The sequence below is a fragment of the Gymnodraco acuticeps genome, unplaced genomic scaffold (genome assembly GCF_902827175.1).
Source record: "Gymnodraco acuticeps unplaced genomic scaffold, fGymAcu1.1, whole genome shotgun sequence".
Taxonomy (NCBI): domain Eukaryota; kingdom Metazoa; phylum Chordata; class Actinopteri; order Perciformes; family Bathydraconidae; genus Gymnodraco; species Gymnodraco acuticeps.
In genome coordinates, this window is record NW_022990440.1 from 2,496,469 (window position 1) to 2,522,944 (window position 26,476).

Below are 26,476 nucleotides of genomic sequence, written 5' to 3' on the forward strand. Positions count from 1 at the left end.
ACTCCGCTCCTCCGCTCCCTTCACTGGCTTCCGGTAACTGCTAGAATCCACTTCAAGACACTGGTACTTGCTTACCATGCTGCGAATGGATCTGGCCCTTCGTACATCCAGGACATGGTTAAACCGTACACCCCAGCGCGTGCACTACGCTCTGCATCAGTCAAACGACTCGCTGCACCCTCGCTGCGAGGGGGACCCAAGTTCCCATCAGCAAAAACACGTGGGTTTGCTATCCTGGCTCCAAGATGGTGGAATGAGCTGCCCATTGACATCAGGACAGCAGATAGCTTGCACATCTTCCGGCGCAAACTGAAAACTCATCTCTTTCGACTCCACTTCGAGCGATAGATTTATTAACAAAGCACTTATATACTAATAAAGGACTGGCTTATCTAAAGCCAGTTGAGTAGCACTTGAATTGTTTGGCTCTATGAAACCTGATGTACTTATATGATTCTATTTTCTTCAAGGTTGTGTCTTCCTGGTCGAATGTACTTATTGTAAGTCGCTTTGGATAAAAGCGTCAGCTAAATGCAATGTAATGTAATGTAATGTAAACATATCTTTGACTTATTGCAAAATTATAAAATGAAATTCACCCCTGCTGTCATTCTGGCTTTCACTGTTCAAATGAGATGTCAACCATCAAAATGGGATAAGGGGTTCCAAGGGGTTCTCATACGGATAGGTTATTAATTTATTTGCCTAATAGTTGCTTAAAATGCTACAATAACATGCCATGTAGGCGGCGTAGTAGGGGGCGTGTCGTGTAGTGTCGTCAATTCGCTTTTCATCTGCAATGCCTCTGCCATGCCTCTCAGCCACCGTAGTGTCGTGTCAGGTGGGCGTGTCGTGTACCGTCGTGTACCGTCGTGTACTGTCCGCGGCCGCAGCTAGACCATCATGGGCTGCTTCTCAGGTCGACTATTTTCATTTCCTCACTCCTCGGTCCTCGGTCTCACCGGAAGTTGATTTGCCTGCGCCATCTTGAGTACCGTCCCATGGCTCTTATTTCTGCCGGAGGACCGAGGATCGAGGAGCGAGGAGCGAGGAGCGATCATGGAGGAGCGATAACCGAGGAACCACCAGACCATCCTCCGATGAAATCCTCAGATACTCACCCCGCCCCCTTACTGTGTATCGCTCACTGATTGGACGAGGCAGTGCATGCACTAATCTGATGCTTCTTGACATGAGAGCAATACCCCAGCAGAGTGAAGAAAATACATGAACCTCACGGGACTCACTCCTCAGTTTATACCGTGTTTTGTTTCAATTAATGTATCATTTAGTTACAAATATGTGATCTGAACAAAAGTGGTCAAAAATCATTATTGGAAACATTTTCATGATTGCTTTTTTCGTTTTACAGTTTCATTTATTGTCATTTCCATTCAATCACAGCTGAGGCATGAATCCTTGATTTCACTCGGTTTAAAAGCCCTGCCTCCAGCATGCAGCTGGCACATTTGAAAGACATGGCGGCAGAAAAACTACACAAGTGTAAGTACCTATTACTTCATGTTATTTGTATTCCTACAACGATACCGTTACGATAATGCAACATCTGTTCACATGTATTTAACCCACAACTCATATATTTCTGTTATTGAACGCTTTATATTTTCTCAACAATGTTCATGTGAAATGCCCAACTAAAGGCAAGATTTGCAATAGGCTACATAACGTGCATATACACACGCAGCATTCGTTATTTATCGGACATATTTCAGTTGGAAACCACTTGTTTCTTCATTTAACTAGGCTACCTGCCACATACAGAACTAAGGTACCATCATTCATTTGGCTGGCAGTCACAATGTATTTGTAATAAATAATTCAATACATTCAAATCGGCTCAATTCAATAATTAAGCTGTCATTTATATGCAGCATTATGTGAGTGAAATGTTAATGGCTTAAGGTTTCCTTTTGCTGATGTATGTATAACATAATTCTCCTTAAACAGGGACGGAGGCCCAAACCAGAGCCCTCATTCAACAGAGGACTGACAATGAGCACCTGTTTACAGGAAAGAGCTTCATAGCCAAGAAGGCCTGGGGGTGAGCTACAGTTCTACATGAGTTGTTTGACAATGTTGTTTTGGTGCATGGTATGATAATCAATGTAACCGCTACTGTGAATGAACCACAGTGAACCTGAGTGAGAGAGAAATGGTTTACTCCACAGAGAGGTTCTGCAGAAGATGGAGTTGGAGGAGTTGCTCACTCCCACCCAACTGGCAAAAAAGTGGGACAACCTGAAAAGAAAATATAAGGTGAGATATTGTATTTCTAGATGCATACAATGCAGCTATTTCTATTGTGTCTTCATCTGACTCATACATTCCTTGTTCTCCCTCAGGAGCTGAAAACCCCCCCTACAGGGACTGGGACAGATGCGGGGGAGGCCACGGCAGCCACATGGTCGTGGTTTTCCCTGATGCATGAAGCCATTGGGAGTCGACCCTCCATGGAGCCTCCAGTCCTGATGGACTCGGCTGACGTGGCCCCCAGTGGGATTGGCTCTTCATCCAGTGGAGCTGGGGCTGCTCCTTGTGGCCAGGCAATGGAGGAAGAGGAGGATCCTGGGCAGCCTGGCACAAGTAGCAGCACCACTACACCGGATGAAGAGCCATCCACTTCTCTCAGTTCCCCGCCTGCCAAGAAGAAGAGGGCAAGTAGGGGGGCCCTATTAGAGTTTCTGAAAGAGGAGGCCCAACGAGAGCAGGAACGCTTTGAGGCCAATCAGGCTAACACAAAAAGATTTTTGGATTTATTTGAGAAATTGGTAAATAAATGATTTTGTTTCTAAGTTTTTGCAACGTTGTTATTGTTCCATTGAGATACACTTTGTTTGTCAAAATATTGTTCCTTTATTTGTTAAATTATAAACATCACAACGCAATAAACCGCAAATGAAGGCACACAGCTTTTCACACAGTGTGGTGTCCAAGGCCTTCGTGTCCCCAAGTCCTACAAATAATCATGTTCTTGTAGTTCAACTGGTTGCACACATGGAGCAGAGAGCAGCCCTGCCAGTCGGTCTCGCTGGCCATGTCCGCCTCGATCCCCCCTCACCAGACGTGGTGGAACCACACCAATGTCCCCAACATCCTCTTCAGGCTCCAGGATGTCCCCCGCTGTGAGGCAGATGTTATGGAGCACTGCACAGGCGGTGATGACTGAGGGGACAAAGGTGTGGTGGACCTCCAGAGCCTTGAAGAACAGCAATCTCCACCTGCTTTTCATCCTGCCAAAGGCCCGCTCTATGATGGAGCGAGCCCTGGCATGATGCTGGTTGAAGCGGCTCTGCACCCTCCCTTGCAGTGGTTCTCTATATGGGGTGATGAGGGCCACAGGTCCTTCTATGCAGAGGTAGCCACCATCACCCAAAAGGAAGAATCCTAAAAAGAGAGAGAACATATTTAGTATACTAAAAGTCATTGATGGATTTTGATGTATTAACAAGAATATTTGGTGTCACCTGAGGGAGGATACAGAGCCTGTTTGTAAATTGCGCTGTTCTTCAGGTCTCTGGTGTCATGGACTGAGCCAGGATACCCAACAAAGGTGTTGAGAAAGAAGCCCTTCCCATCACACACTGCCTGCAATTGTATGGATGGGAAGAGCTTTCTGTTGAGGTAATCCTGGCCCAGAGGTCCTGGGGGGGTCTTTATGCGGACATGGCAGCCATCAATGGCCCCCACACACCTGGAGAATACCTGTTGGCCAGCCTTGCAAACTCTTGGCCAACCTCCTCCAGTTCTCCAGGGGGGGGCAGTTTGATGACCTCCTGGCGAAGGGCTGCAATTTTTTTTTTGTATTTGGATCTACAACAGATGATACTAATGTTTATGTCAGTAAATGTGCACTAACAGAGGCGGGGGTGTTTGTGGAAATAACGGGTACAGAGCTGGCTGCTGCCAGACGAACAGCTGTGCAGCGTCATCACAAATGGACGTCACTTCACGTGACGCTCCGGAGGAAAGGACGTCCCATTGCTCTTAAAACTAATTTCCCTGCTTCTCGTGGTTTCCTTGCGTCCCTCCATGCTTCCCTGGTGGGAGGGACTAAACGCAGGGAAACGACGTAAGTGAGGGAAGCAAGGATTTCATTTAATCGACCTGAGAAGCAGCCCCGATTGTCTCCACGGGCTGCGGAAGCGAAATGCTTGATGGGAAACGACTCGCTGGTATCTCGAGCTGAACGCTCATTGGTGGTTTTTTCCACGTGCTGGTGATGAAACTCTCCAAATGGCTCGGCAAAAGTTTGTTGTTGTTTTGTGTCAGTTTTACGTCGCCACTTCCATTCACATTTTTCATCATTGTTCCACAATATTTATCATCATTAAATTAATATCCATATATTTTATACTATACTTGCACTGCTTACCGTTTTCATACTTTATATATCTTAGCATATTCATACACACTGTTCATACTGCTCTCAGGCTGCTGTGTATATCTAGTGTATTCATACCCCTCACTGTTTATTCATCATTCAATTAATTATATATGTTATTCTGTAGATTGTGTGTTACTTTTCACTTTACTGCTTGTTGCACCTGGTTAGAAGCTAAACTGCATTTCGTTGTCTCAGTACCTGTAATATGTGCAATAACAATAAAGTTGAATCTAATCTTGAGCAGGAACAAATGTATTTACTTAGTACATATCTGACATTAACGATTAAACACATGTGTGCATTCTTTATAAATGCAAACCGAGTCAAGCCGACTCCGGAGGTGGCGGTATGCACCTTCAAGCTGTTTGCAATCCGCCAAAAAACCGAGAGAAGAAGAAGAAGAAGACGAAGCCGACTCCGAGCTGTCCGACTTCAGTCAAGCTTTTTGAGACCTCCCCCGGCTGCGATCGGCTATTCTCGTCTACTTTCGAGGCGAGCCGCAACCATAGACTGTATATATAAATGGACGTAGGGTCCGTGACGTCACCCATAGGATTCTGCAGAGTTGCCGTGAAGCCCTTAGTAGGCGGAGTCGGCTACTAACGGCTCGACAGTGACGTCAGAGTCTAACTCCCGCCTTCTCCCGCCTGCTCCAAATAAGGGCAAAGAGGCGGTGCTGAGGCGGGACAGGGCGGGACCTGCTGCCAACGAGCGTGTCGTTCCAGACCTAGTTCAGGCTAAGAAGCTAAGCTAACATGCTCTCAGTATTAAGCTAACAACCTATGCTAACAACACAGTCTATGCTAACAACCCAGCTTGCGGTCACTGCTCCTCGTTCCCGGCATATTCTGAAGGTAAGATACCCTGTAACTTTACAAAACTTGTCCTTTTGATTTAAATGTTCTTGAACCTATACTATACAATTGTTTTCTAAGTGCTTCACCGTTTTTCAAATATAAATGTCATTTGTAACTAAACTTTGTAAACTAGCAGAGATATGGCCAGTGTTGCGTGAATTACATTTAATGAATGAAATATGACTGTAGAAAAAGAAAGGTGCTTTTATATTGATTAAACCATTTTTATTTCTTTCAGCATTAAGAAAAAAGAAGATGGCAACCTCCTCCACGCCAAACTGCACAACCTGTAAGTTGATGGTCCTGGCTTACTTTACATGACTTCAGATGGTTGACATTACACACACACATACTATACATATATGTATATTAGGGCCGGGACTCGATTAAAAAAATTAATCTAATTAATTAGAGGCTTTGTAATTAATTAATCGAAATTAATCGCATTTGTAATCACATATAAATATTTGACCTGAGAACAGTGAGAAGCAATTTTTTTTCACATGGATTTTAGTATACCATTAGGCGCAGTCACACCGCAGTACTTTTCCCACAAAGGTTCATAAGAACTCTTTGAACCTGGGGGTGGATTAGGCAAATGAAGCCGCTGACGTCACTTCTTCTTCTTCTGCTTTGGGTTTACTGGCAGGCCGCAAACCACTTCACGGCGTATACTGCCGCCCAAAGTCCCCGGAGTTGGGGACTGGCTTCAGTAGAAGCTGCTGGGACTCCCAGCAGCTTCTACTGAAGCTTTCCGAGTAAATCGCCAGAACGCCGACACCTCCTCATCTCCACCGCTCCCATGTTTTATTTTGTGTTGCCATAAGTTAGTCTCTCTGCGTTTCTGCGCTGGGCTAATGCTAATAATGCTAATGCGAGGATAATAAAATGGCGGCTTCACAAAACTTTTTGGGAGTTTTACGGGGCGTGGTTTGCAATCCGCCCAGCCAATCAGAAATATAGCTCTTTTCTCACAAGAGAGCCGTACGAAAGTCCCTGCTCTCTAGCAGCTCTCTGCTCTCTAGCAGGGACTTTCGTGGGGGTAAAAAGGTTCTCATGAACTAATTTTAGTACCGGCTCTTTTTGGTGTGAACGCGATAAAAGAGGCTAACGTCCACGCTAGCTGCTATATGTTTTGCATTGAGATGATACTTGAGGCTTGATGTGCTGCGGTGATATGCGAATTCCTTTTTGCATAATTTGCACACAAACGTGCTCTTATCGACGCTTCCATCCGTCCGTTTTTTAAAACAACATTTCCCACTGTTGTTCACTGTGGTTTGTTGTTGTCTGAAGTCATGAACGTTAGTTGGTGCTCCAGTATAATCGGTACGCCTGAAACTCATCCAGTGAGAAACGTTCCGCGGTGCAAAAATAAGTGCGATTAAAATGCGTTAATTTTTTTAACGCGTTAATTTTTGTGTAATTAATTAATCTTAATTAACGCGTTAAAGTCCCGGCCCTAATGTATATATATATATATATACATGTGTGCACAATTGTAGATAAACAGCACACAGTATATCAATATATATATATATATATATATAAACTGTGCTGTTAATCTGTTTTTTGAGGTTTTCTTGTTACTTTTAACCATACAGGTGTGATTTCATAGTTATTTTGTATGTTATTGTCAAAGGAACAAAATGAGCAACCCTTTATACTTAATTTGATATTCCTCATTATCTGAAGCATTTGTTACTCTCATTTATTTTCCTCCCATAGTGACTGTATGGATAATCGGAGACAGCTATGTCCGGCGTGGAGCCCAGAGAGCAACAGAGACCATCGGCAGCAACCTTGGCCTTGACCTGAGGGTGTGCTGGTTCGGTTGGGGTGGACTGCGCTGGAGAGGTGTCCTCCCTTTCTTTTCCTACTCCCTGCGAGGAAGAGCAGTCCCGGATGTCCTCCTCATCCACTGTGGCGGCAATGACTTGGGGGATGTGCCCAGTGTTCAGTTGCTGAACCAGATGAAGGAGGACCTGCACCAGCTTCACCATCGGCACCCTGGCATGAAGATCATGCTCTCCCAGATCAACCAGAGGCGCCGGTGGAGGGCTGGTGCAAATCCTGTCAAAATTGACAAGGCCCGGAAGTTTGTTAACAGTGTTATGGCTACTTTTGTTCATAGCCTAAATGGTGTCATTGTTGACCACTCCAACATTAGACATGACAGTCCTGGGCTTTTTTTGCGAGATAGAGTTCATTTCACCCCTTGGGGAAATTATATTTTTTAAGTCACTAGCCAATTGCCTGAAAGACCACCTCCAAAGACTGTGAACTGCTAAAATGTCAGTATCACTGTTTTTGGATTTGGCCTTTAGAGTATGTTTTGTACGGCCCTTGCTAAGCCCAGACTGTCATGGCTAATGTTGAGTTAGATATTACATCTGTAGCCATAACACTGTTAACATGGCTGCTCTTCCTCTTCCCCACATCCCACCCCCTCCTCCTCTTCCCCACATCCCACCCCCCCCCTCTTCCCCCAATGGACTCTGTAGCTCTCCAGGCCCATGCTGGGCATGGCTGTCTGTCAAACCTTTTATTTTGTATTTGTTATGATGTTTTTTGTTATTTTATTTGTTAAAATAATTCTGTATGTAAATATTGAAAATAAATTACATTCATATTTTCACTTCTTTTGTCTACTGCTTACTGAAAATGTTAGCTATCACATCCAAATGGGACTATCAAATGAAAGGATAAGCTTACCATACAATACAGAAAACATTACACATTAAGGCTCAAATCTTTTCCCAAGCCGTAGCAGTCTGAAAAGGGTCCCAAGTTTAAAAACAAAGTCTTGACAATGAATACTACGCTGTCATTTATCAGTGACAATGCAAACAACAAGAAGGTCTAATGCTGCGAATGGATATGAAAGCTTTAGCGCAAGTTCAATAAGGAAGACCTAACTCGAGTCACTCACACGTCACTCTATGGCTCCCTTCCCCCCTCATTAAATATGAGGGCGTCACGCCTCAGCAGCCAATCGCTGCACATGCTAAATGCCTTAAATACCTGCTCTTCCTCCCTGTCAGTTGTCATTGCAGATGATCACACGCAATGGTAGTTGCAATACAATACTGCTTCTCGTGAGAAAAACCGTAAGAAACAACTAGCTCAAGATGTCCAACTCGGACAATTCGGAACACGAACCTTCTCTGGAAGTCTCCGATCCCGGTTCGGCTCCCCACAGCGGCTTATCAACAGAGGAAGACTTCCTCATCGCCCGGCTCCTGCAGCAGGGCTTTCCCACAGCCCCAGGCCTCACTCTCTCTCAGCGGCGATAGCTCTCGGACCAGGTCTCCAGCGTAGCTCCCCTGTCCGGGGCAGCAGCTCCAGCCAGCTTCCCAGAGAGCAGGACGAGGCCGCAGCCGCGGAGGTAAAAAAAGGGCAGGAAGTCGAGCCCTCCAGGATCCCGTCCCCCTCCAAAAAATCCACCCCTTCTCAGGCTCGCCAGTCCGGGAGCGTCACACACCCCTATGGAGAGTAGCGCGGCCGGCTCCCTGCAATCCCTGGCTAGCTCCATGATAGCTATCGATGCTCGCCTCCAGGCTCTGGAAGACTCCGCCACAGGAGCTTCAACTTCCGTTGCACTCAGGTACTAGTTTTAACGAAAACGTTTGCACTCGACCCTTACACAGGGTTGGGTCGTAACGGAATATATGTAACGGTGTTACGTAATCGGAAGAAAAAGAAAGAAAAAAAAAATCAGTACATTCAGCTGGCGTTACATTTGAAAAAACGAGTAAACTGAGTGCAGTTACTTTCGTAAACCTGAAGTGAATACTTATTGGAATTATTGGTGGAAAGTTTCCTCACAATGTAATATTCATTAGCGGCAGAACCGTGTGCACAGCGCTGCAGCGTATCTGCGAGCGAGAGATGCAGCGTGTCCGTGAGGCCCCGCCCCGCACGCAGATGAGAGAGAGAGAGAGAGAGAGTTCTCTTTCAAAACATATTGGAAGGTAGAAACGGAGATGTTTAGATAAAACGTGGAAGATAACGTTTATGTAGCATTTATTTATTGTCGAAATGATGACATTCATAACGGGATCAAATCTAACTGAATGGCCTGCTGCTGCCGAATGCATGGGGCAAGTAACTGGGAAAAGTTTTAAAAGTGATTACATCGTGTCAGATAATAAATAATAATGATAATGTATTCTATTTAGGGGTGCCTTTCAAAGCACCCAAGAACACCTTACAATGCATAAACTTTTCCAAGGAAAGGTTTTAAGACAGTACAAAGAATGCAGTCTGGGTGAGTTTTTCTTTTTTATGTGCGGTGCAGATGAGAGCTGTCAAGAATGACACTAAAATGTTGTGTTCGTGCTCTTCATAAGCCATTAAAACAGTAAAATACGTGTCTCCCGTTCACCAAAACATACCCATCTGTTATGGAAAAGAAAGTATTCTAAAGAAGAAAGAAGAGGAAAAGATAGAAAGAAGAGGAAAAGGAGAAAAGAAAAGATAAAAAGAAGAGGAGGGAGGAAGAAAAAGAAGAGGAAAGGAAGTATTCTAAAAGTAATCTGCCACCGGTACCGGCGGGATCGTGGGTAGTTTCCGATGCGCAGAAGAAAAATCTGGCCCACCCTATATTTTTACAGGCCCACCCTAAAGTAAATTTCTGCCTACGCTACTGGTCCGCACAGCAGCAACAACCAATCACATGAATCTCTTGCCCCCGACACACAAAGCAATAGCAATGTTAAAACTAAGTAAACTGGAAAAAAAAAAAAAAAAAAATCCCCAACAGGCGAAAACCTACCAGTTTCACCCACTGTCTCTGCCTCCTCCCTCCATGCCTCGCTCCTCTGGTTTGTATCCCGGTAGATGAACAGAGACTGATCATACAGCACCGGGTGATTCACTACCGCATAATGAATTTTCCCTCACATTTTTGGAATATGAGGAATTACCTGCGTAGTCTCTCCCAACATACACGCGGTCTGATTGGCTAGCGCTTGTACCGGCAGATTTGCATAAACGGGATTTCATCGGCTGACGCTTCTGCCGAGGCGCCAAAAGTTGAACATTGCTCAACTTTTTGAAGCGAGCAACGCCAGCAAACGCTCCACGTCGCTTCCCAAAATACAGTTCTACTAAAAGCGACGTCACCCCATTCAAAGTGAATGGGCAGAAGCGTTTGGAAGCTGTAACGCACGCCACCGTGTGGACGGGCCGTCACAGTGGCTCTGCGCCAGAAACATCAACAAATAAATAAATAACTAAAAAAATAAATAAAAATAAAAACATTCTGGAATATCACCCCTCCACTCCCATTAACATCCCTCAGCTAGCAGCTGCGCTATCTACAGATTCCGTGTTTGTTGACTATCTCCCGTCATGGCTCTCCCAAGGCTTCAGGGTAGGGGTCCTCCCATCTCCCACAGTGACTTTCGTAGCAAGAAACTTACAGTCAGCCGCTAAAGAACCCAACATAGTTTCCCAGCTCATCGACAAAGAACTTCTCAAAGGATATATAATCGGTCCTTTTAGCTCCTCCCCCTTCTCAGTGTTCCGTTCAAATCCCATCGGAATAGCCACACGTAAATAAAAGGCTGATTTTCGATCTGTCCGCTCCCTGCTCCGGCCCATTCTGCAGCGTCAATAGCATCATCCCTCCAGATCAGTTCTCCCTTCACCATGCCTCAGTGGATAATGCAATAAAGATGATCAAGTTCACAGGGCATGGAGCTCGGCTCTCCAAAGCGGACATTACCGATGCCTTCAAATCATCCCCATTCATCCGTCTCAGTGGAACTTGTTCGGTATTAAGTGGGAGTCCAAACTCTATCTTCGCGTTCGCCTGACCTTCGGGTGCAGAAGCAGCCCCTGCATCTTCAATTCCTTCTCGGAAGCGCTCTATTGGATCCTGCTGAACATCGTCAGAATCCCCTCCGTCCTTCACCTACCGGACGACTTCCTCCCCATAAACCCGCACAGGACAGCTCAGGGATCTCACTGGCCAAGCTTAAACACTGCTTCAGGAGTGAGGTGTCCCTCTCTCCAAAGAGAAAACGTTAGGTCCCGTCACACGCTTAGAGTTCTTAGGCATCATCCTCGACTCCATAGACATGAAGGCGTCTCTCCCCTCAGACAAATCGCAGCGCATCCAGGACATCACCAAGTCATACTGCGAGCAACAAGTTATCACAAAACAACTGTCGCTCTCCCTTCTCGTACACCTCAACTTCGCCATGCACATCATCCCCCAGGGGCGCTCGTTCATCTCCCGCCTCCTGGACGCAGCATCAGCGGTCGACAACCTCCATGACTGCGTTTTCTTAGACGAAGGCTGCCGCTCAGACCTTCGGTTCTGGTCCCTCCTGCTCGCTCACTGGAACGGAATTACTTTATTCTACGATGGCCTCGTGCGTTCCTCTGACTCAATGAGGTCTTCACGGATGCCGCCCATCCATGGGTTTTGGGGGGTTTCTTCCAGGGAGAGTGGTTCGCAGGGTCATGGCCCCGTCAATTTCTACCTCAAGACGGTGGTCCTCCTCCGCCTTCACAACCTTCATTCGTCCGGACATCAGCGCCGTACGGGCTTCCCAAAGATCTCTCAGACCCTAACTATGGTAGTTATACATATAACTGGTGGTGGCTCAAACACATTCACAAGTATACATGTCTCACTAAGGTTCCCGATATTCAAAACTGCATTCCTGTCCTAATTCCGCGGGCCCCGCCCACAGGGAATAATGTCTCGTCTCACGCCGCAACTACAGGTAACGGGCTTCATCTCCGGCACACAGGTATTTCATTCCCAGGCCTTGCTCAAACGCATCAGTGTAAAATGTATTTCCTGCAGTCCGCGCGGACTCGGGCCACCGTACACTCCGGTGTCAGTTACAAAACAAAGGAAATAAAGAAAGAGTAAAGATATATATATATATATATATATATATATATATATATATATAGCCTGCGAAGTCAGGCGTGGCGGAAGGCCACCGTACACTTCGGTGCCAGTTACAAAACAAAGGAAAAGAAATGAAGAGTAAAGAAAAATATATATATATATATAGCCTGCGAAGTCAGGCGTGGCGGAAGGCCACCGTACACTTCGGTGTCGTAGCGGAAGGCTACCGTACACTTCGGTGTCAGTTACAAAACAAAGAGTAAAGAAAAAAGATACATATATATAACCTGCGAAGTCAGGCGTGGCGGAAGGCCACCGTACACTTCGGTGTCAGTTACAAAACAAAGGAAAAAGAAATAAAGAAAAAAAAATATATATATATATATATATAGCCTGCGAAGTCAGGCGTGGCGGAAGGCCACCGTACACTTCGGTGTCGTAGCGGAAGGCTACCGTACACTTCGGTGTCAGTTACAAAACAAAGGAAAGAGTAAAGAAAAGATATATATATATATATATATATAACCTGCGAAGTCAGGCGTGGCGGAAGGCCACCGTACACTTCGGTGTCAGTTACAAAACAAAGGAAAAAGAATAAAGAGAAATATATATATATATATATATATATATATAGCCTGCGAAGTCAGGCGTGGCGGAAGGCCACCGTACACTTCGGTGTCGTAGCGGAAGGCTACCGTACACTTCGGTGTCGTGGACGTTGGGCCACCGTTACAAAACGAAACCGCTCGCTCCTCGGCGTAGTCAAGCCCTGCTGGCCAGGCATGCGACCCGCAGGTCGTTTTCAGATAAGACCGGCACTGATTTCGGCAGTCAGAGTCTCAGCATGACCAGTAAGCTCCGGCAGTGATTCCGGCACAGTGTCGCTCATATACGTGTTAATCTATTATCTCTCCTCCCCAGATCACCAGTCACCCCACAAGGTAAGCAACTCAGTTCATCTCAGTATTCATACTTCACTGGTTTTGGGGATTTCATCGGAGCGGTGCTTTCCCTCCTGAATGATTATCCTGCAAACCGGGGGCCTAATCGCCAAACACCATTACATTCTCCTGTTGTACTATCATGGCAATCATTTAATTCATATGACGTGTAAACAATAAATATGTAATTCTTACATCACGTCTCTCCGGGTTGAAATGAAAGCTTTAGCGCAAGTTCAATAAGGAAGACCTAACTCGAGTCACTCACACGTCACTCTATGGCTCCCTTCCCCCCTCATTAAATATGAGGGCGTCACGCCTCAGCAGCCAATCGCTGCACATGCTAAATGCCTTAAATACCTGCTCTTCCTCCCTGTCAGTTGTCATTGCAGATGATCACACGCAACCCGCCTCCACCCCTCTCGCCTCCCGTCTCCTTCAGGACAAAGCTAAACCTTCCTCCTTCAGACTGGTCTCACCTACTCATCACCACCACCAGTGTCTAGACCCCGGGGATTTCATCGGAGCGGTGCTTTCCCTCCTGAATGATTATCCTGCAAACCGGGGGCCTAATCGCCAAACACCATTACATTCTCCTGTTGTACTATCATGGCAATCATTTCATTCATATGACGTGTAAACAATAAATATGTAATTCTTACATCACGTCTCTCCGGGTTGAACTGGCCCTTCCTACATCCAGGACATGGTTAAACCGTACACCCCAGCGCGTGCACTACGCTCTGCATCAGCCAAACGACTCGCTGCGCCCTCGCTGCGAGGGGGGACCCAAGTTCCCATCGGCAAAAACACGTGCGTTTGCTGTCCTGGCTCCAAGATGGTGGAATGAGCTCCCCATTGACATCAGGACGGCAGATAGCTTGCACATCTTCCGGCGAAAACTGAAAACTCATCTCTTTCGACTCCACTTCGAGCGTTAGAACTATTAACGAAGCACTTTTATACTAATAAAGGACTGGCTTACCTAAAGCCAGTTGAGTAGCACTTGAAATGTTTGGCTCTATGAAACCTGATGTACTTATATGATTCTGTGTTCTTCAAGGTTGTGTCTTCCTGGTCGAATGTACTTATTGTAAGTCGCTTTGGACAAAAGCGTCAGCTAAATGCAATGTAATGTAATGTAATGTCTCCCCTAATCCCATGTATTTTGGCATCAAATATGTCATAAGCATGTAATTATGAAGTGCAATACCCACAATCCCTACAGGGTCGTAACATCACAGAAGATAATACCTTTTAGAGAGTTTCGAAATTGTTCAGTATGCAGATAAATATTTGTTTTACAATAGAAACATTTTTCTCCATAAATGTTCCCACATGTTGTGAGCATCAACTTTAAATCTTTTGTCAACAAATAAAAAACATCTTAATTTCCTTTACGACAACATTTTGTTTATAACACCACTACATTAACAATAAGCATAGGAAAATGATAAATGTCAACATTTAAGATTGTGCTTTTACTCTTTATTTAATCAAATCTATTTCACATTGAAAATGTGATAAATACACAAGGCACATTGAAAGTTACATCTTGCATTTTATGAAAAATAAAGGTTTCGAATCATTTTATGACTTAAGTACACTAGAAAATAAATTAAAGATGTGCAACAACTGTATCAGTAATTAACATGATATAACTTATGTACAGGGTTGGGAGGGCTACTTGCCAAAAACACAACCAGTAACTTCATGTGAGTATCAAGATATAAAAGTAATGTAACGTGATAACTTTCTTTTTCTTTTGGATTACCTCAATATCAAATGCAATGCAAATAAACACAGGAGAGAAGAAATATTAATATGATTTTTTTACTTAAATGTATAATATAATACCATAAAGCAGATTCAGGCAGTAGGTGTATATAGATTCACAATTAAAGTATTAGCCTACAGAACAGTACTGCTTCCAGAGAAGAGATACAATTTGATCATTTTACAACAAACACTATATGCTCTTTTTAGGTTTTGAATAAGATTGTAATCCTGAGTTTCCCTATTATTAAAAAAAGTCAAACTAATCCGATTACATCTTTTCCTATGTAACTAAGGATTACACTTTCCTTTTTTTCTATACGATCTTGATTCGTGTTAGATGTAATCCATTACTACCTAAGTAAAAGTCATAACTTTTGGAAAATTGTCTCAAGTTATAAATTATGCCTTCAATCTCTTTCACGTGGAGAAGACATCACATTGGCCGAGGCGTTGCAACTTCCCTCAAGCGTCCTACATGAAAGAAAGATCACATGTTAAAAATGTGTGCACAAACTATTCAGTATGACCCGTCTTAGTTTAAAGCCCAAGTGTAAGAGTGAACAGAGGCGGAGTCTGCCTGTTTTTCAATTTGTTTTGTTTGTTGGCTGCTGCTACCCAAACCAACATCCTCACAAGCATTGACTGTTGGAATGTCATTATGCTCCACATGTGGAACAACAAAGGCTTCTTCAGGTGTGCCTTGTATCATAATGATATTGCTCTGATCAGCAGCAAGACTGTTTTCACCACTACCATGGTCTACATCTGCAACCTCCTCATTGCTATTAACAATCGAACTAGGACTGTCACTTACCTCCTCATTGCTCCTCACCCTGCTTTTCCTTCTAGGCTGTTGTTCTTTGCCATTGGTGAAATAGAAAATGGTGGGCACTGCAGTGTTTTTCAGGCATCTCCTTCCCTAATAAAAATAATAAACAAAAACACATAAAATAATTTTTGAGGTCTGTAGATATTCAACTTTCTTTTGAATAATGTTGTTTTAAATTTAAGAGTGCATTATAAAAGACAATAGAGGGCCAACATGTTCATTATGCAGTTAATCCATTCAACAATTACGTGTTTCTAAGATTCGGATTCAAAGGATTTATGTCATATGCACATAGGCTACAGTGTAGGAATGGCAATGAAAATCATCTGTCCCGAGCTCCTCCAACAATGCAAAATTAAATTAAGAATAATAAATTAGTGCAGGCAGAAATCTATATACACGTAAATATAATAAGACATATGCAAGAACAGAATGTAAAGATAAATATTGTATAGTAAAATGAAATTAAATCCTTTTTTTTTTTTACAGTGATAGCTGTTAAGATCAATAAGTTATAAGATGACAACAGATGAATGAATGTTGCTATTAAAATAATGTAAAAAAAGGTAATATAATTCATCTGTTTTTAACATAGAGTATGTGGGGGGAAATGGCAATTCTCTATCTATGATAAAGAGTCTTTGCATAAATTGAAGAGAAATGTGATGGTTTGCAAAAAAAAAAATCGATTTCTATGTTTCTATACTTAACTGGCAAAATCTTAATTTGGCCTTTAATCAAAAGAACATTACTCATCACTGATGTGCAAGCTGTGCCATAACAATTATTTAGCATTGTATGATGTATAACATGTATTTAATTAGTAACAACAATTTACACTCACAAATGGAACCAAGTTATTAAAAAAAAAAAAAAAGGATCTACCCATGAGTCCGTGCTGAAGTGATGACTCTCAAAGGGTTCACTGCACAGGCGAGATGAAACGTTGGGTGAAACTGGTCCAGCCTGTCTGGATCACCTAAAGGAAACCTTTATTCAAAAATACATGAAAACCGACCCAAAGACAACAGGAGGGTTAATGCCATATTCACTTAATAACGCATGAACAACTTTTACAAATATTTCTATATAGTCTGTGTTGGTAAATGTAATCTAGGTTGCCTACCAAGTTACTGCGTGGCACTTTGGTTTTGATAAAACAGTGTAGTTCCACTATATAAACGTTACATTCATAATCAAACGAGACAATATGCAAGATAAATAGCTATTTGTTGTTATTCTTAATGCTTGTCATCGTACGTTAAGAAAAGAAAATAAGTACCGATACATAGCAGAACAATTGTGGCGATGTTCAGCTTAATAAGACTTGTTCAACATCATTTCTTTAGCTAATACTATAGAAGGCTGCAGACGAACCAATTCCGCGTTTCGCTGCATTCCTTGATCTCCAGTTATAACGCCGGGCTCCGCCGCTGGCCGAAGCTAACGGAGCCGCAAAGGGCTAGCTACGGCTCCGGTTAGCTACGGCTCCGGTTAGCTTCGGCGGCGGACTCCGGCGGCCTCCACTGGGATAATTGGGTCCCCTTTTAACATTTGCTCCCATTTAGCATTATGGGCGTCATAGCCATAGACTATAAAAGTCTTACCCAAGGCTGAATCATAAACTAAACTGTATATATATATATATATACAACATGTATAAAGGGTTACGTCCTCAGCTGGCTAATAAGCTACATAGCAAGCTAAGCTAACAAGCACACAAACACCTGCTAACGGGGTTAACATGTATAATATTATCATTTTACTCACCGAAAAAAGCTGAGAGTAGACTTCTTGGAAGTTCTGTTAGTACATTCAAGCGCACAGCACGACATTTTAATTGTCTGGTATTTGTAACAATATTCCCTAAAAGGCACAATCACCACAAACGCGGCTAAAGCTAAAGGGTCAAGTACAGTACTATGACTAACTAACGTTGTAGCCTCTATGGTTGTAGCCTAGCAGAGTGGACAAGTTGCTGTTAGCTGACAGTGAGGCATGTACGTGTCCATCAAAGTGACCACGCCCTAATTTATGCAAAAAACTTTAAGACCTAATATAAATAAAAGGGTCGTGTTAGAAAACAATTCACTCACAGATCCATAATCATGAAGGTCGAATCTAACTATATCGATAATAAAAATGTATGGAGCCTGGGGTAGAAACATGTTTTTTTATGCTGTAAAATTGGGCATTTTAACATGGGGGTCTATGGAAATTGCTCCTTTCTGCAGCCATCGCCTATCTGCCAATATATGAACTGCAGTGTGTGGCACTTCCGTATTGGCGTCCCGGCTCTTCCCCAGAGTTTGCCGCTTGGCCGCAACGCGTCTCAAACAAGCCTAGCGTCTCAGGGCTTCTTAACATTTATGAAACTATTAATGTTTCATACCCTTTTAAAGGTAAGAAACTCTGCTAACTGACAATAAGAACAATTTTTAGCTAAAAAAAACACAAGAGTAATACCAAGCCTTTGAATTAGCATTGAGCGAAAAAATGCTAACGCTTTTTTACACAGAACTCACGGTAGAAATGCCCTTATTACTATCTTAACTGCACAAACAAGATATACGATTTAAAGCTGAGACTCCACAGATTCCACACATGTAATGTCATCACTGTCCGACCTCGAATTCCTGGAGCTATCAGCCAGAAAAGAGAAAGTAAACAACATCCGGTTTCAAAAATATTACAATAATTACGTCTTATAATAACGTCGGAATAAAAACGCCGCTCAAGGTTAATCCAATGTCTTTGTGTCACGTAGAAATGTTTACTGATAATCCATCATCATATTTATGGCAATATACTGGGTATAAAGTTTTGCCGTCCAGGCTTGCACTTTCAGATATGCTTCGTTTGCTTCTCTATTACGTCCGCTATGGTAATGTTTATGTGGATTTGGGAACTGCCCATCGATTCTATTGGTTCTGATGGTTAAGAAAAAGGTGTAAATCACACGAATCGACCAATGGGTTCCAGAGATATGGTCCTGCGTAAAGTATAAAGAATGCCAGCCAGCGTAACAACATTACGCAGCCGACTTCATTTATTGTTTACAACGTAACGAAGCAGGAATTGCTGCAGGACCCAGAGCGCACGGAGCACAGAGCGGATAGCAGATACCAGAGCAGATTACAATATTTGCGTTGAGGACTTTTTCTGTACTTTGACTTTTGTCAAATAATGGCTCACAGGAAAGAGATGCTTACTACTTTACAGGCAATGGAAATTGTGACTAATGTTGACAGCGATGCAGATATGTTACCTGTTGATTCTGAGTCAGACGACGAGGATCTCCTGCAGCCAGAATGGAACCCGGACCGTTGTGACTCTGATGACGAAATTCCACCACGGCAAAGGTATATAATCTCTCTGTTTTTATCTATTACTTATTTATTTGGTGTACGATTATTCATATAGAAAATAAAAGCGTCTGCTAAATGAAATGCAATGTAATGTAAATTCACACGCAAAATGGCATGTTTGGCAGGAATTAGAGGGATTATTTACAAAAATACCAAATAGTGTTTATTGTCCGTTACATTTACTAAATGTATAGGTCAGTGTTCGTCTATAGTCACTAAATGTATTGCATTCACACACTCAAAATGCCATGTTTACTGCCAAGGAAACAGGAATTACAGGAATTCATCTAATCTCTTTGTTATTCCACATTTGTTTTCATAGTGATGGAGATTAGGATGAAATGACTTCTGGACCCCCACCAATGTCTACTTTCACCCAGCCCACACCTGCCTCACCCTCACATTCCTCAACTTCTGCCTCACCTTTCACTAGAAAGAGATCTGCACCAGTATTGGCCACTCAGCCTGCATCCAAAAAGCACTCACTTCCAAAGCTACCATCGTCTGCTTTCTACCAGCTTTCTGCAGCGTCAGACACATCTGTAAAACCCAGGAAGCGTGGCCGAGGTGGGGCTCCCACTCCTCAGCCAGGAAAAGGAAAAGCATCAGATAAATGTGTAAAACCCAGGAAGCGTGGCCGAGGTCTCTTCCAGAACGACAGAAGAAGAACTCGGGTGGCACAACAGAGAGGAGAATGACCAAACACCAGAGCCACTGAATTTCACGCCAGCCAGAAAAAAGGCTGAAAGGGGAGATCTGCGTTGGATAAGGGAAGGCAAACTCCTGTTCATAAAGTGGATGGACAGCCGTGAAGTGACCATGTGCTCCACAGTGCATGCAGCCTTCAGTAGAAAGACTGTCAGGAGGAAAGTGAAACAGGCTGGTGTTTGGCAGACTAAGACTGTTCCCGTTCCTGACGCTGTGTTGGACTACAACCGAAGCATGGGTGGCGTGGATGTGTCTGACGCTTTGATCGGGTACTACAGCGTTCTCCACAAAACAATGAAATGGAACAAGACTTTTTTTTTCCATTTTATGGACTTTGCCGTGGTGAACAGCTTCCTTCTCCACAAGGAGCTGTTCAAGATGAGGAGTGACCCCAGCAGGACAAAGCCACACACACAGAAGACTTTCAGGGAGCAGCTGGCGGCAGAGATGTTGGAATATGCTGAAGGCTCTGCACCAAGGGTGGTTTTCACTATAAGTAAAGGTTTATTTTTAGGCAGACATTAGAATTTACATGTTTTTACTATGTTCCATCTGAATTTACTTTAAAAATAAAAACATCTATATTGATTCTGACACTTCTACATCCAACTCACAGATGTAACCTAGCTTTGAGAAAAAATAATTATTAATTTACCCCTTTTAGAAGTGAAGATATATCATTTATTGTGTTAGTGGCATTTTCGAGCCTGAAACCTGAAAAACAGGCTCAGAGCTTAAGAGGTTAATATAATCAAATATATAACCCCTGTGTGCACCACTGAATTTATTTTACCGATATGTTGGGTGATCTGTGTTCATGCTTAGCCTGAAGTTTCCTCATTCTTTCCAGCAAACCAGCCATGCAGGTCACCTTTTGCTCCCAGTTTGGTCAGGATTTCCTAGTTTGACACACATATCTAAAGCAGTGCAATACCAATATATCTAATATCATATTGTGAATTAAATGAAACATTAACCAGGAAGAAAGAGGTGTTTTGACAATTGGACTTAATGCTGTGGCATGTATAACCTCAAAGTAATGGACCAAAAACCAATGTGCACCACAGAGGACACAAATGAATGGGTGGGTCTCTGGAGGATAAATAGCGCCTGCAGTTGTTGCAGCTCCAGCCTCTGCTCTAAAGCCTGCATGCCCTCGCCCCCCTGCTGTGATGCCAAGAAGGCGAAGAATTGTCGCCATTTCGCCATGAGTTCTGAGAACTGGAGCTTTAAAAAAAGTGTGATGTCAGTCCAATACCACTAGCGTATCAGCTAAACGAGTGCATTGACCATAATGTCCCCTCACTACTTACCAGAAACTGAGGTCGTCCTAGAGCAGTCATTTTAATAGCAGTAAAACCGTCCATTGAACTCCCACCAGGAGGTCAAATACACTTAGCTGTAACATAAATCAAATGAAGTAAAGAGCAAAATATGAACCTGATGGCAAATGCATGCTAAAAGACTGCACTATGTGTAATACATTGATTGGTTATAGACTTGGACCACATGTATATTGGTTTAAGGAGGACTTTTTTGGTAAGAATTGTCAAAGCATATTAGCTAGAGTAAAGTTGTATCACTGATATAGTCTAATTTCCAATTACTAACCAGATGCTTTGATACATTTTGTGACGAAGGTAACTTCGTCACTGTGAACTGACGGCTTCGGGCCTCGTAACTCAGCACTTTAGTGAACAGTTTTGCACTTTATTAGCGTGATTGCACAGTACCGTTTGGCATGGCATATTTGCACATTTTATGTAATTTATACTAATTATTGAGATAGTATTTATTAAAGGATTAAACCGTATTGATTGAAATGTCGTCTGGCAGGTGCTGGTCGGGTCCTCGGCTCCGCCTGACAAGATAGGGGAGTTAGCGAGAGCGCCGAAAGTGCTTATGCTGGGGTAGAATGATAGCGGTTAAGAATAATCCGGGTGCAAATAATATGTGGGGGTGTATACATCATAGCGTTAAGTGGCAGTAATTGTTCAAGTGCTGACTGCGTTTAGTTAGGTTTGTATGTGTGTACTTCTGTTCAGTTATAAGTTTGTGTTTGAAAAGTGTTCCCCCTCCCGTTATGTCTGTTGCTGATTGTGTGCACCTGGTGCCCTATGCTGTCTCCTCCCCCCTCACCTGTGTCTTGTTGTGCTGATTAGAGTGTGTGTATTTAGGCTCTGTTTCTCTGTCTGTTGAGGAGGCAGGGACTGTGGTTGAGATCCTGGTGGCTGCAGGCTGGGCTCACGTGAACAGCAGCAGCAGGATTGAGGCTGTGTGTAATGTGTTCATGTTTTAATAAATGCCCACACCGGGTTGTATTTTTGGACGTTCTGCCTCCTTGCTTGGTTGGGCCGCTCAATTGTCAGCTTCACACATTTGATGAAGGTCTCCATATGCTTCTCACATGTAGCCTCATCTGCATAGAAATACGTGTGGGCTCCAGTCACGCCCCCGCGCCGGTCCTCGAACAGTGTTTTCTCTCTATGGTCCTCACCGGGGGGGAAAACAAGCATATTACGTCGAATTTAATCATAAATTAAGTCTACAAATGAGAACAAAACAAAGCATCTTACCTATTTATTTCTCTGCAGCAGACACATGTGAACTAAATCAGAAGATATACAAAAGGATAAAATGTGTTAATCTGTGCAGTATTTGGGCAACATGAGTTATGGAGGTTTCATCAGAATTACAGCAAAATATCTGATATTGTTTAAGCTTGGGGCCTCACACTCCTTATTTGAACAATTTGGCTTTGCAGCTTGTCACAGACAGACATAGTGTGACCATTTATATGCTACAATGTCCTGCTGTCAGCCTTCAGATGCTCCAGAGAGGGCAGTTGTAGCATCACGCCACACTTGACCTATTCCCCCCTCATCACAGGGAACTTGGGAGCTCATGTAACGAAATGGATGACTAAACACTAAGCAAGCTCGACATCAGGGACGTCAACAGGACTCAAAGCCACGAAACAGAAGGGAGTTATCTTTTTTTAACATGACACGCACAAATCTAGTTTTGACTGCAATGGAAACTATTCGACTTTCACTTTGCATTGTTGTTTTGTTCAGTCCTGTTTTCTTTAGAAGAACATAATTGGGAGGGATGAAACCCTCTCTTAATGGTCACACATGCAGAGCACACAACACACAGTGAAATGTGTTCTCTGCATTTAACTCATCCTAGTGCCAGGAGTCTAGTACTAGGAGCAGTGGGCAGCTATTGTACAGCGCCCAGGGAGTAATGGGAGTGAGGGGGTTGTCCGGTGCCTTGCTCAAGGGCACCACGGCAGGGCAGGAGCTGAACTGGGACCTCTCCAAGTAGCAGTCCACACTCAATATTTTAGGTTTGGTCGGGGACTTGAACCGCCGACCCTATAGCTCCCAGTCCAAGCCCCTACTTTTTTTTTTCTTTTTTTTTTATCTTTTATTATCAAAAATAGACATTTAACATCTCATCACATACATACAGCATTTCTCATAATACACACATTCAATTTTTCATATCACTAGCTTAAAGGTAGTGTGCCTTTAGTTTTCTGTTCAAAGTTGAAGCACAATGCTCCCTCCTCATTCAGCTCAACTAGCCTGCTGCCATCCACAAAATCCTCGCAAAATATGTCCTTTTCCACATGTATTAGCACAAGGTTAATGTCCCTTTTTACTGTCCTCTTCATTATATGCCACACCTCTGACATTTTACCCTCGAAATGGGCAATGTTCCTCCTTATTTGGACCGCACGCCTTGCATGGCTCAGAACATAATTTAAAAGATTCACATTGCATTCATCCTTCTTCTCAATCACACAAAACAGCCACAGCTCCTTCCATTCCATTCCTCTCACATACCATTCATTCCAACATCTACCAATTAACTCTTTCATCCTTCCAAAAAAAACAACAAACTCTTTACATTCAACAAACTCATGCAAACACGTTTCAACCTGATCCTTACACACATCACACTCTCTCTCAACAGTTGCATCAAAATGACTAATGATCAGGTTGTTAAACACCCTATTATGCCTCAACACAAAATCAAAGTTATCACATTCAATACTGTTCCACTTAATTTTCACATTCTCCCACCAGTCATACCGTTCACAACACTCATCCACACTTTTTCTGATGCAGGTCTTCTAATCACATCCCCTTTTAACCATTTATATATATTTTTTGTTTTCACATTTTCTATTTTTACATTGACATCCTCTTTCCCCACATATAAATCCACCACACTCTCCTTTCCTTTAACACTCTCATTCTCAATCATTGTTAACCATTCACTCGGCATTCCTTCTTTGATTTCTTCCATCATTCGTTCAGCTGTCCCTAAATACATTACTCCATCTATTTCCCTAACCTCATCCACTATCACCTGTGCCCTCATAAATCCTGGTACATACTCTAAAACTACATCCTTAACCCTCCTAATCCCCGCTCTCCACATTGGCAGATTGAACAAGGAACACTGCTCATGAGTGATCCTAGGGTTTAGGAAGATCGGCTGCTCCCACACCTGCTGCACATTCACACAATCATACCTAACATACTTCAAAAACTCGCCCCATGCACTCATTACCTCCCTTTGATAAGCACTCATACCATTCAACATCCCCTTTTTCAGCACCATAAAAATAGCACCATCACCACATCCTCCACATTTATTTATTTTTTCTTTTAAGAACATTTTCCATATCTGGTCCTCCTTATTTCCAAGGTAGCGAACCATCATTTTAATTCTAATTGCTTTTATTTTTCTTCTTAAATTGATCAGCTTTAACCCTCCATCCCTACACTCATTTTCTAACACTTCTCTAGCTATCTTTACCCCCCTCCCACCCCATATAAACTCACTAACTATCTTATCTATTTCATTCACTACACTATCCGGCACATCTAAAACTGTTATTATATAAAGTGCCCTACTCATAATTAACCCATTCACTACAACTATCTTCCCCCTCAACTTAAGCCCCCTCATCTTCCAAAACCTCAACGTCTTCACTAAACCATTCACTAACTCTACATACTGTCTGTCCCTACCCTCCACATCTTTAATTCCCAAATTGATCCCCAACACCCTAAAATAATCCTTATTTTCCTTCAACCCTATATCACAATTCCTATCCCTCACCTGTCCTATATACATAATCTCTGACTTTTCTATATTCACCCTAGCTCCTGATGCCCTACCATACAAACTAACTGTCTTCAACACTTCCCTAACACTTTCCCTATCTTTAACTGTAATGGTGGTGTCATCCGCATACTGATAAACTAAACTAACCCCCCCCTCCTGGCACCTCCACTCCTTTGATATACCTGTTTTGCCTCAGCAGCGTCGCTAGGGGCTCGGCTGACAGCGCATATAGCATTGCTGATAGAGGGCATCCTTGCCGGACAGACCTCCCTAACTTAAACACATTGGTTACCACCCCATTAATCTTAACGCAACTGACTGCACTACTATAAATCCTCCTTACCCACCCTATTAATCTTTTCCCAAACCCTGCCTTTTCTAACACTCTATACAAGAAACCATGACTAACCCTATCAAAAGCTTTATTTAAATCTAAACTAACTACTATCCCACCCTTACCCTCCTTCATGTGACTAATTGTGTCCCTAATACTACTAATAGTGTCACAAATATCTCTCCCTGGAATACTATACGCCTGTGTGTTCCCCACTACTGATTTTATAACCCTCTTAATTCTATTTGCTAACACCCGTGCTAGCACCTTATAATCCGTGTTTAACATACTAAGTGGCCTATAGTTTTCTAACTTCTCCCTATTTCCTTTCTTAAACAATATACTAATTATCCCTGTAGATATGCCTGCCGGCAATTCGTCCCTCTCCTCCAAGCTCTTGTACAGTTTAAGGAGTATTGGTGCCAACCCCTCCCTAAATTCTACATAGAATTCAGACGTCAGACCATCTATCCCTGGACTCTTATTCCTACCCAGACCTGCTATAGCTAATTCTATCTCCCCTAATCCTATCTCCCCCTCACATATGTCCCTACCTTCATCACTCAATCTCGCTTCCATACTATCTATCACCTGTTCTAAGCTCTCCCTATCAATCTCCTCCGCCTCAAATAACTCCCTATAAAATTCCTCAACTCTCTCAGCAATCCCTACAAAATCTGATATTATTTCTCCTCCCTTTCCTTCAACCCTCTCTATATTATTCTTTCTCTGCTTTACCTTCTCTAGCGCCAAAAAAAAACCTGTACTTTTCTCTCCCTCAACTGCATACCTAGCCCTACTTCTTATTATAGCACCTCGACACTTTCTCTTCTCTATCTCCCCCAACTCATCCTTCAACCGACTATACTCATCTATATCTCTCCCTATTTCTATATCTACCTTTTTAGCTTCCACCTTTAACTCTTCCCTAACCCTTTTCTCTTTCTCCCTTTCTATTTTATTCCTATTTTTACAAAAACCTATACTTATCCCTTTTATTTCATTTTTAAACCCCTCCCAACACACTCCCACATCCTCACCATTCAAACCTCCCCTTTTTTCTATACATTCTCTCACTTTAACCTTATATCCATCATCCTTCAGCAGACAGGCATTTAAGCACCACACTCCCCCCCCCCTCCCTTTTCTCACTGTTCCAATGCAGAAACTCAATATGTTGTGATCACTCATGGCAGTATTCCTATATTCAATTCCGCCAATTTTCTCCCCTAA

At 43.0% G+C, this 26,476-nt stretch overlaps 2 protein-coding genes and 1 long non-coding RNA gene across 4 annotated transcripts in view; 1 reads left to right on the forward strand and 2 right to left on the reverse strand.

The window, feature by feature from the left end:
- The window catches only part of prodhb (proline dehydrogenase (oxidase) 1b), a 62,374-nt gene extending 40,097 nt beyond the window's left edge, over positions 1 to 22,277 (reverse strand). Inside the window, 4 exon segments of the mRNA XM_034225233.1 lie at positions 20,583 to 20,660; positions 20,872 to 20,988; positions 21,075 to 21,139; positions 22,124 to 22,277. Coding sequence (XP_034081124.1) covers positions 20,583 to 20,660; positions 20,872 to 20,988; positions 21,075 to 21,139; positions 22,124 to 22,277 — 414 coding nt within the window.
- LOC117552008 lies at positions 1,287 to 2,813 on the forward strand. 2 transcript variants are annotated; one of them, XM_034225180.1, is made up of 5 exons: positions 1,287 to 1,320; positions 1,405 to 1,503; positions 1,969 to 2,062; positions 2,190 to 2,277; positions 2,364 to 2,813. In XM_034225180.1, exons 2-5 carry the CDS (start codon positions 1,455 to 1,457, stop codon positions 2,799 to 2,801), a joined length of 669 nt encoding a protein of 222 aa, XP_034081071.1. In that variant the 5' UTR covers positions 1,287 to 1,320; positions 1,405 to 1,454; the 3' UTR covers positions 2,802 to 2,813. The 2 variants fall into 2 exon arrangements, with proteins under 2 accessions (XP_034081071.1, XP_034081070.1); XM_034225179.1 differs by lacking the exon at positions 1,287 to 1,320 and having other exon boundaries at positions 1,361 to 1,503.
- LOC117552010 lies at positions 14,893 to 16,668 on the reverse strand. Its single transcript, XR_004569888.1, has 3 exons — positions 16,571 to 16,668; positions 15,671 to 15,775; positions 14,893 to 15,327 (listed from the first exon to the last, which is right to left on the reverse strand). It is a non-coding gene; the product is annotated as an uncharacterized LOC117552010 (long non-coding RNA).
- Positions 22,278 to 26,476: the final 4,199 nt, after the last annotated feature.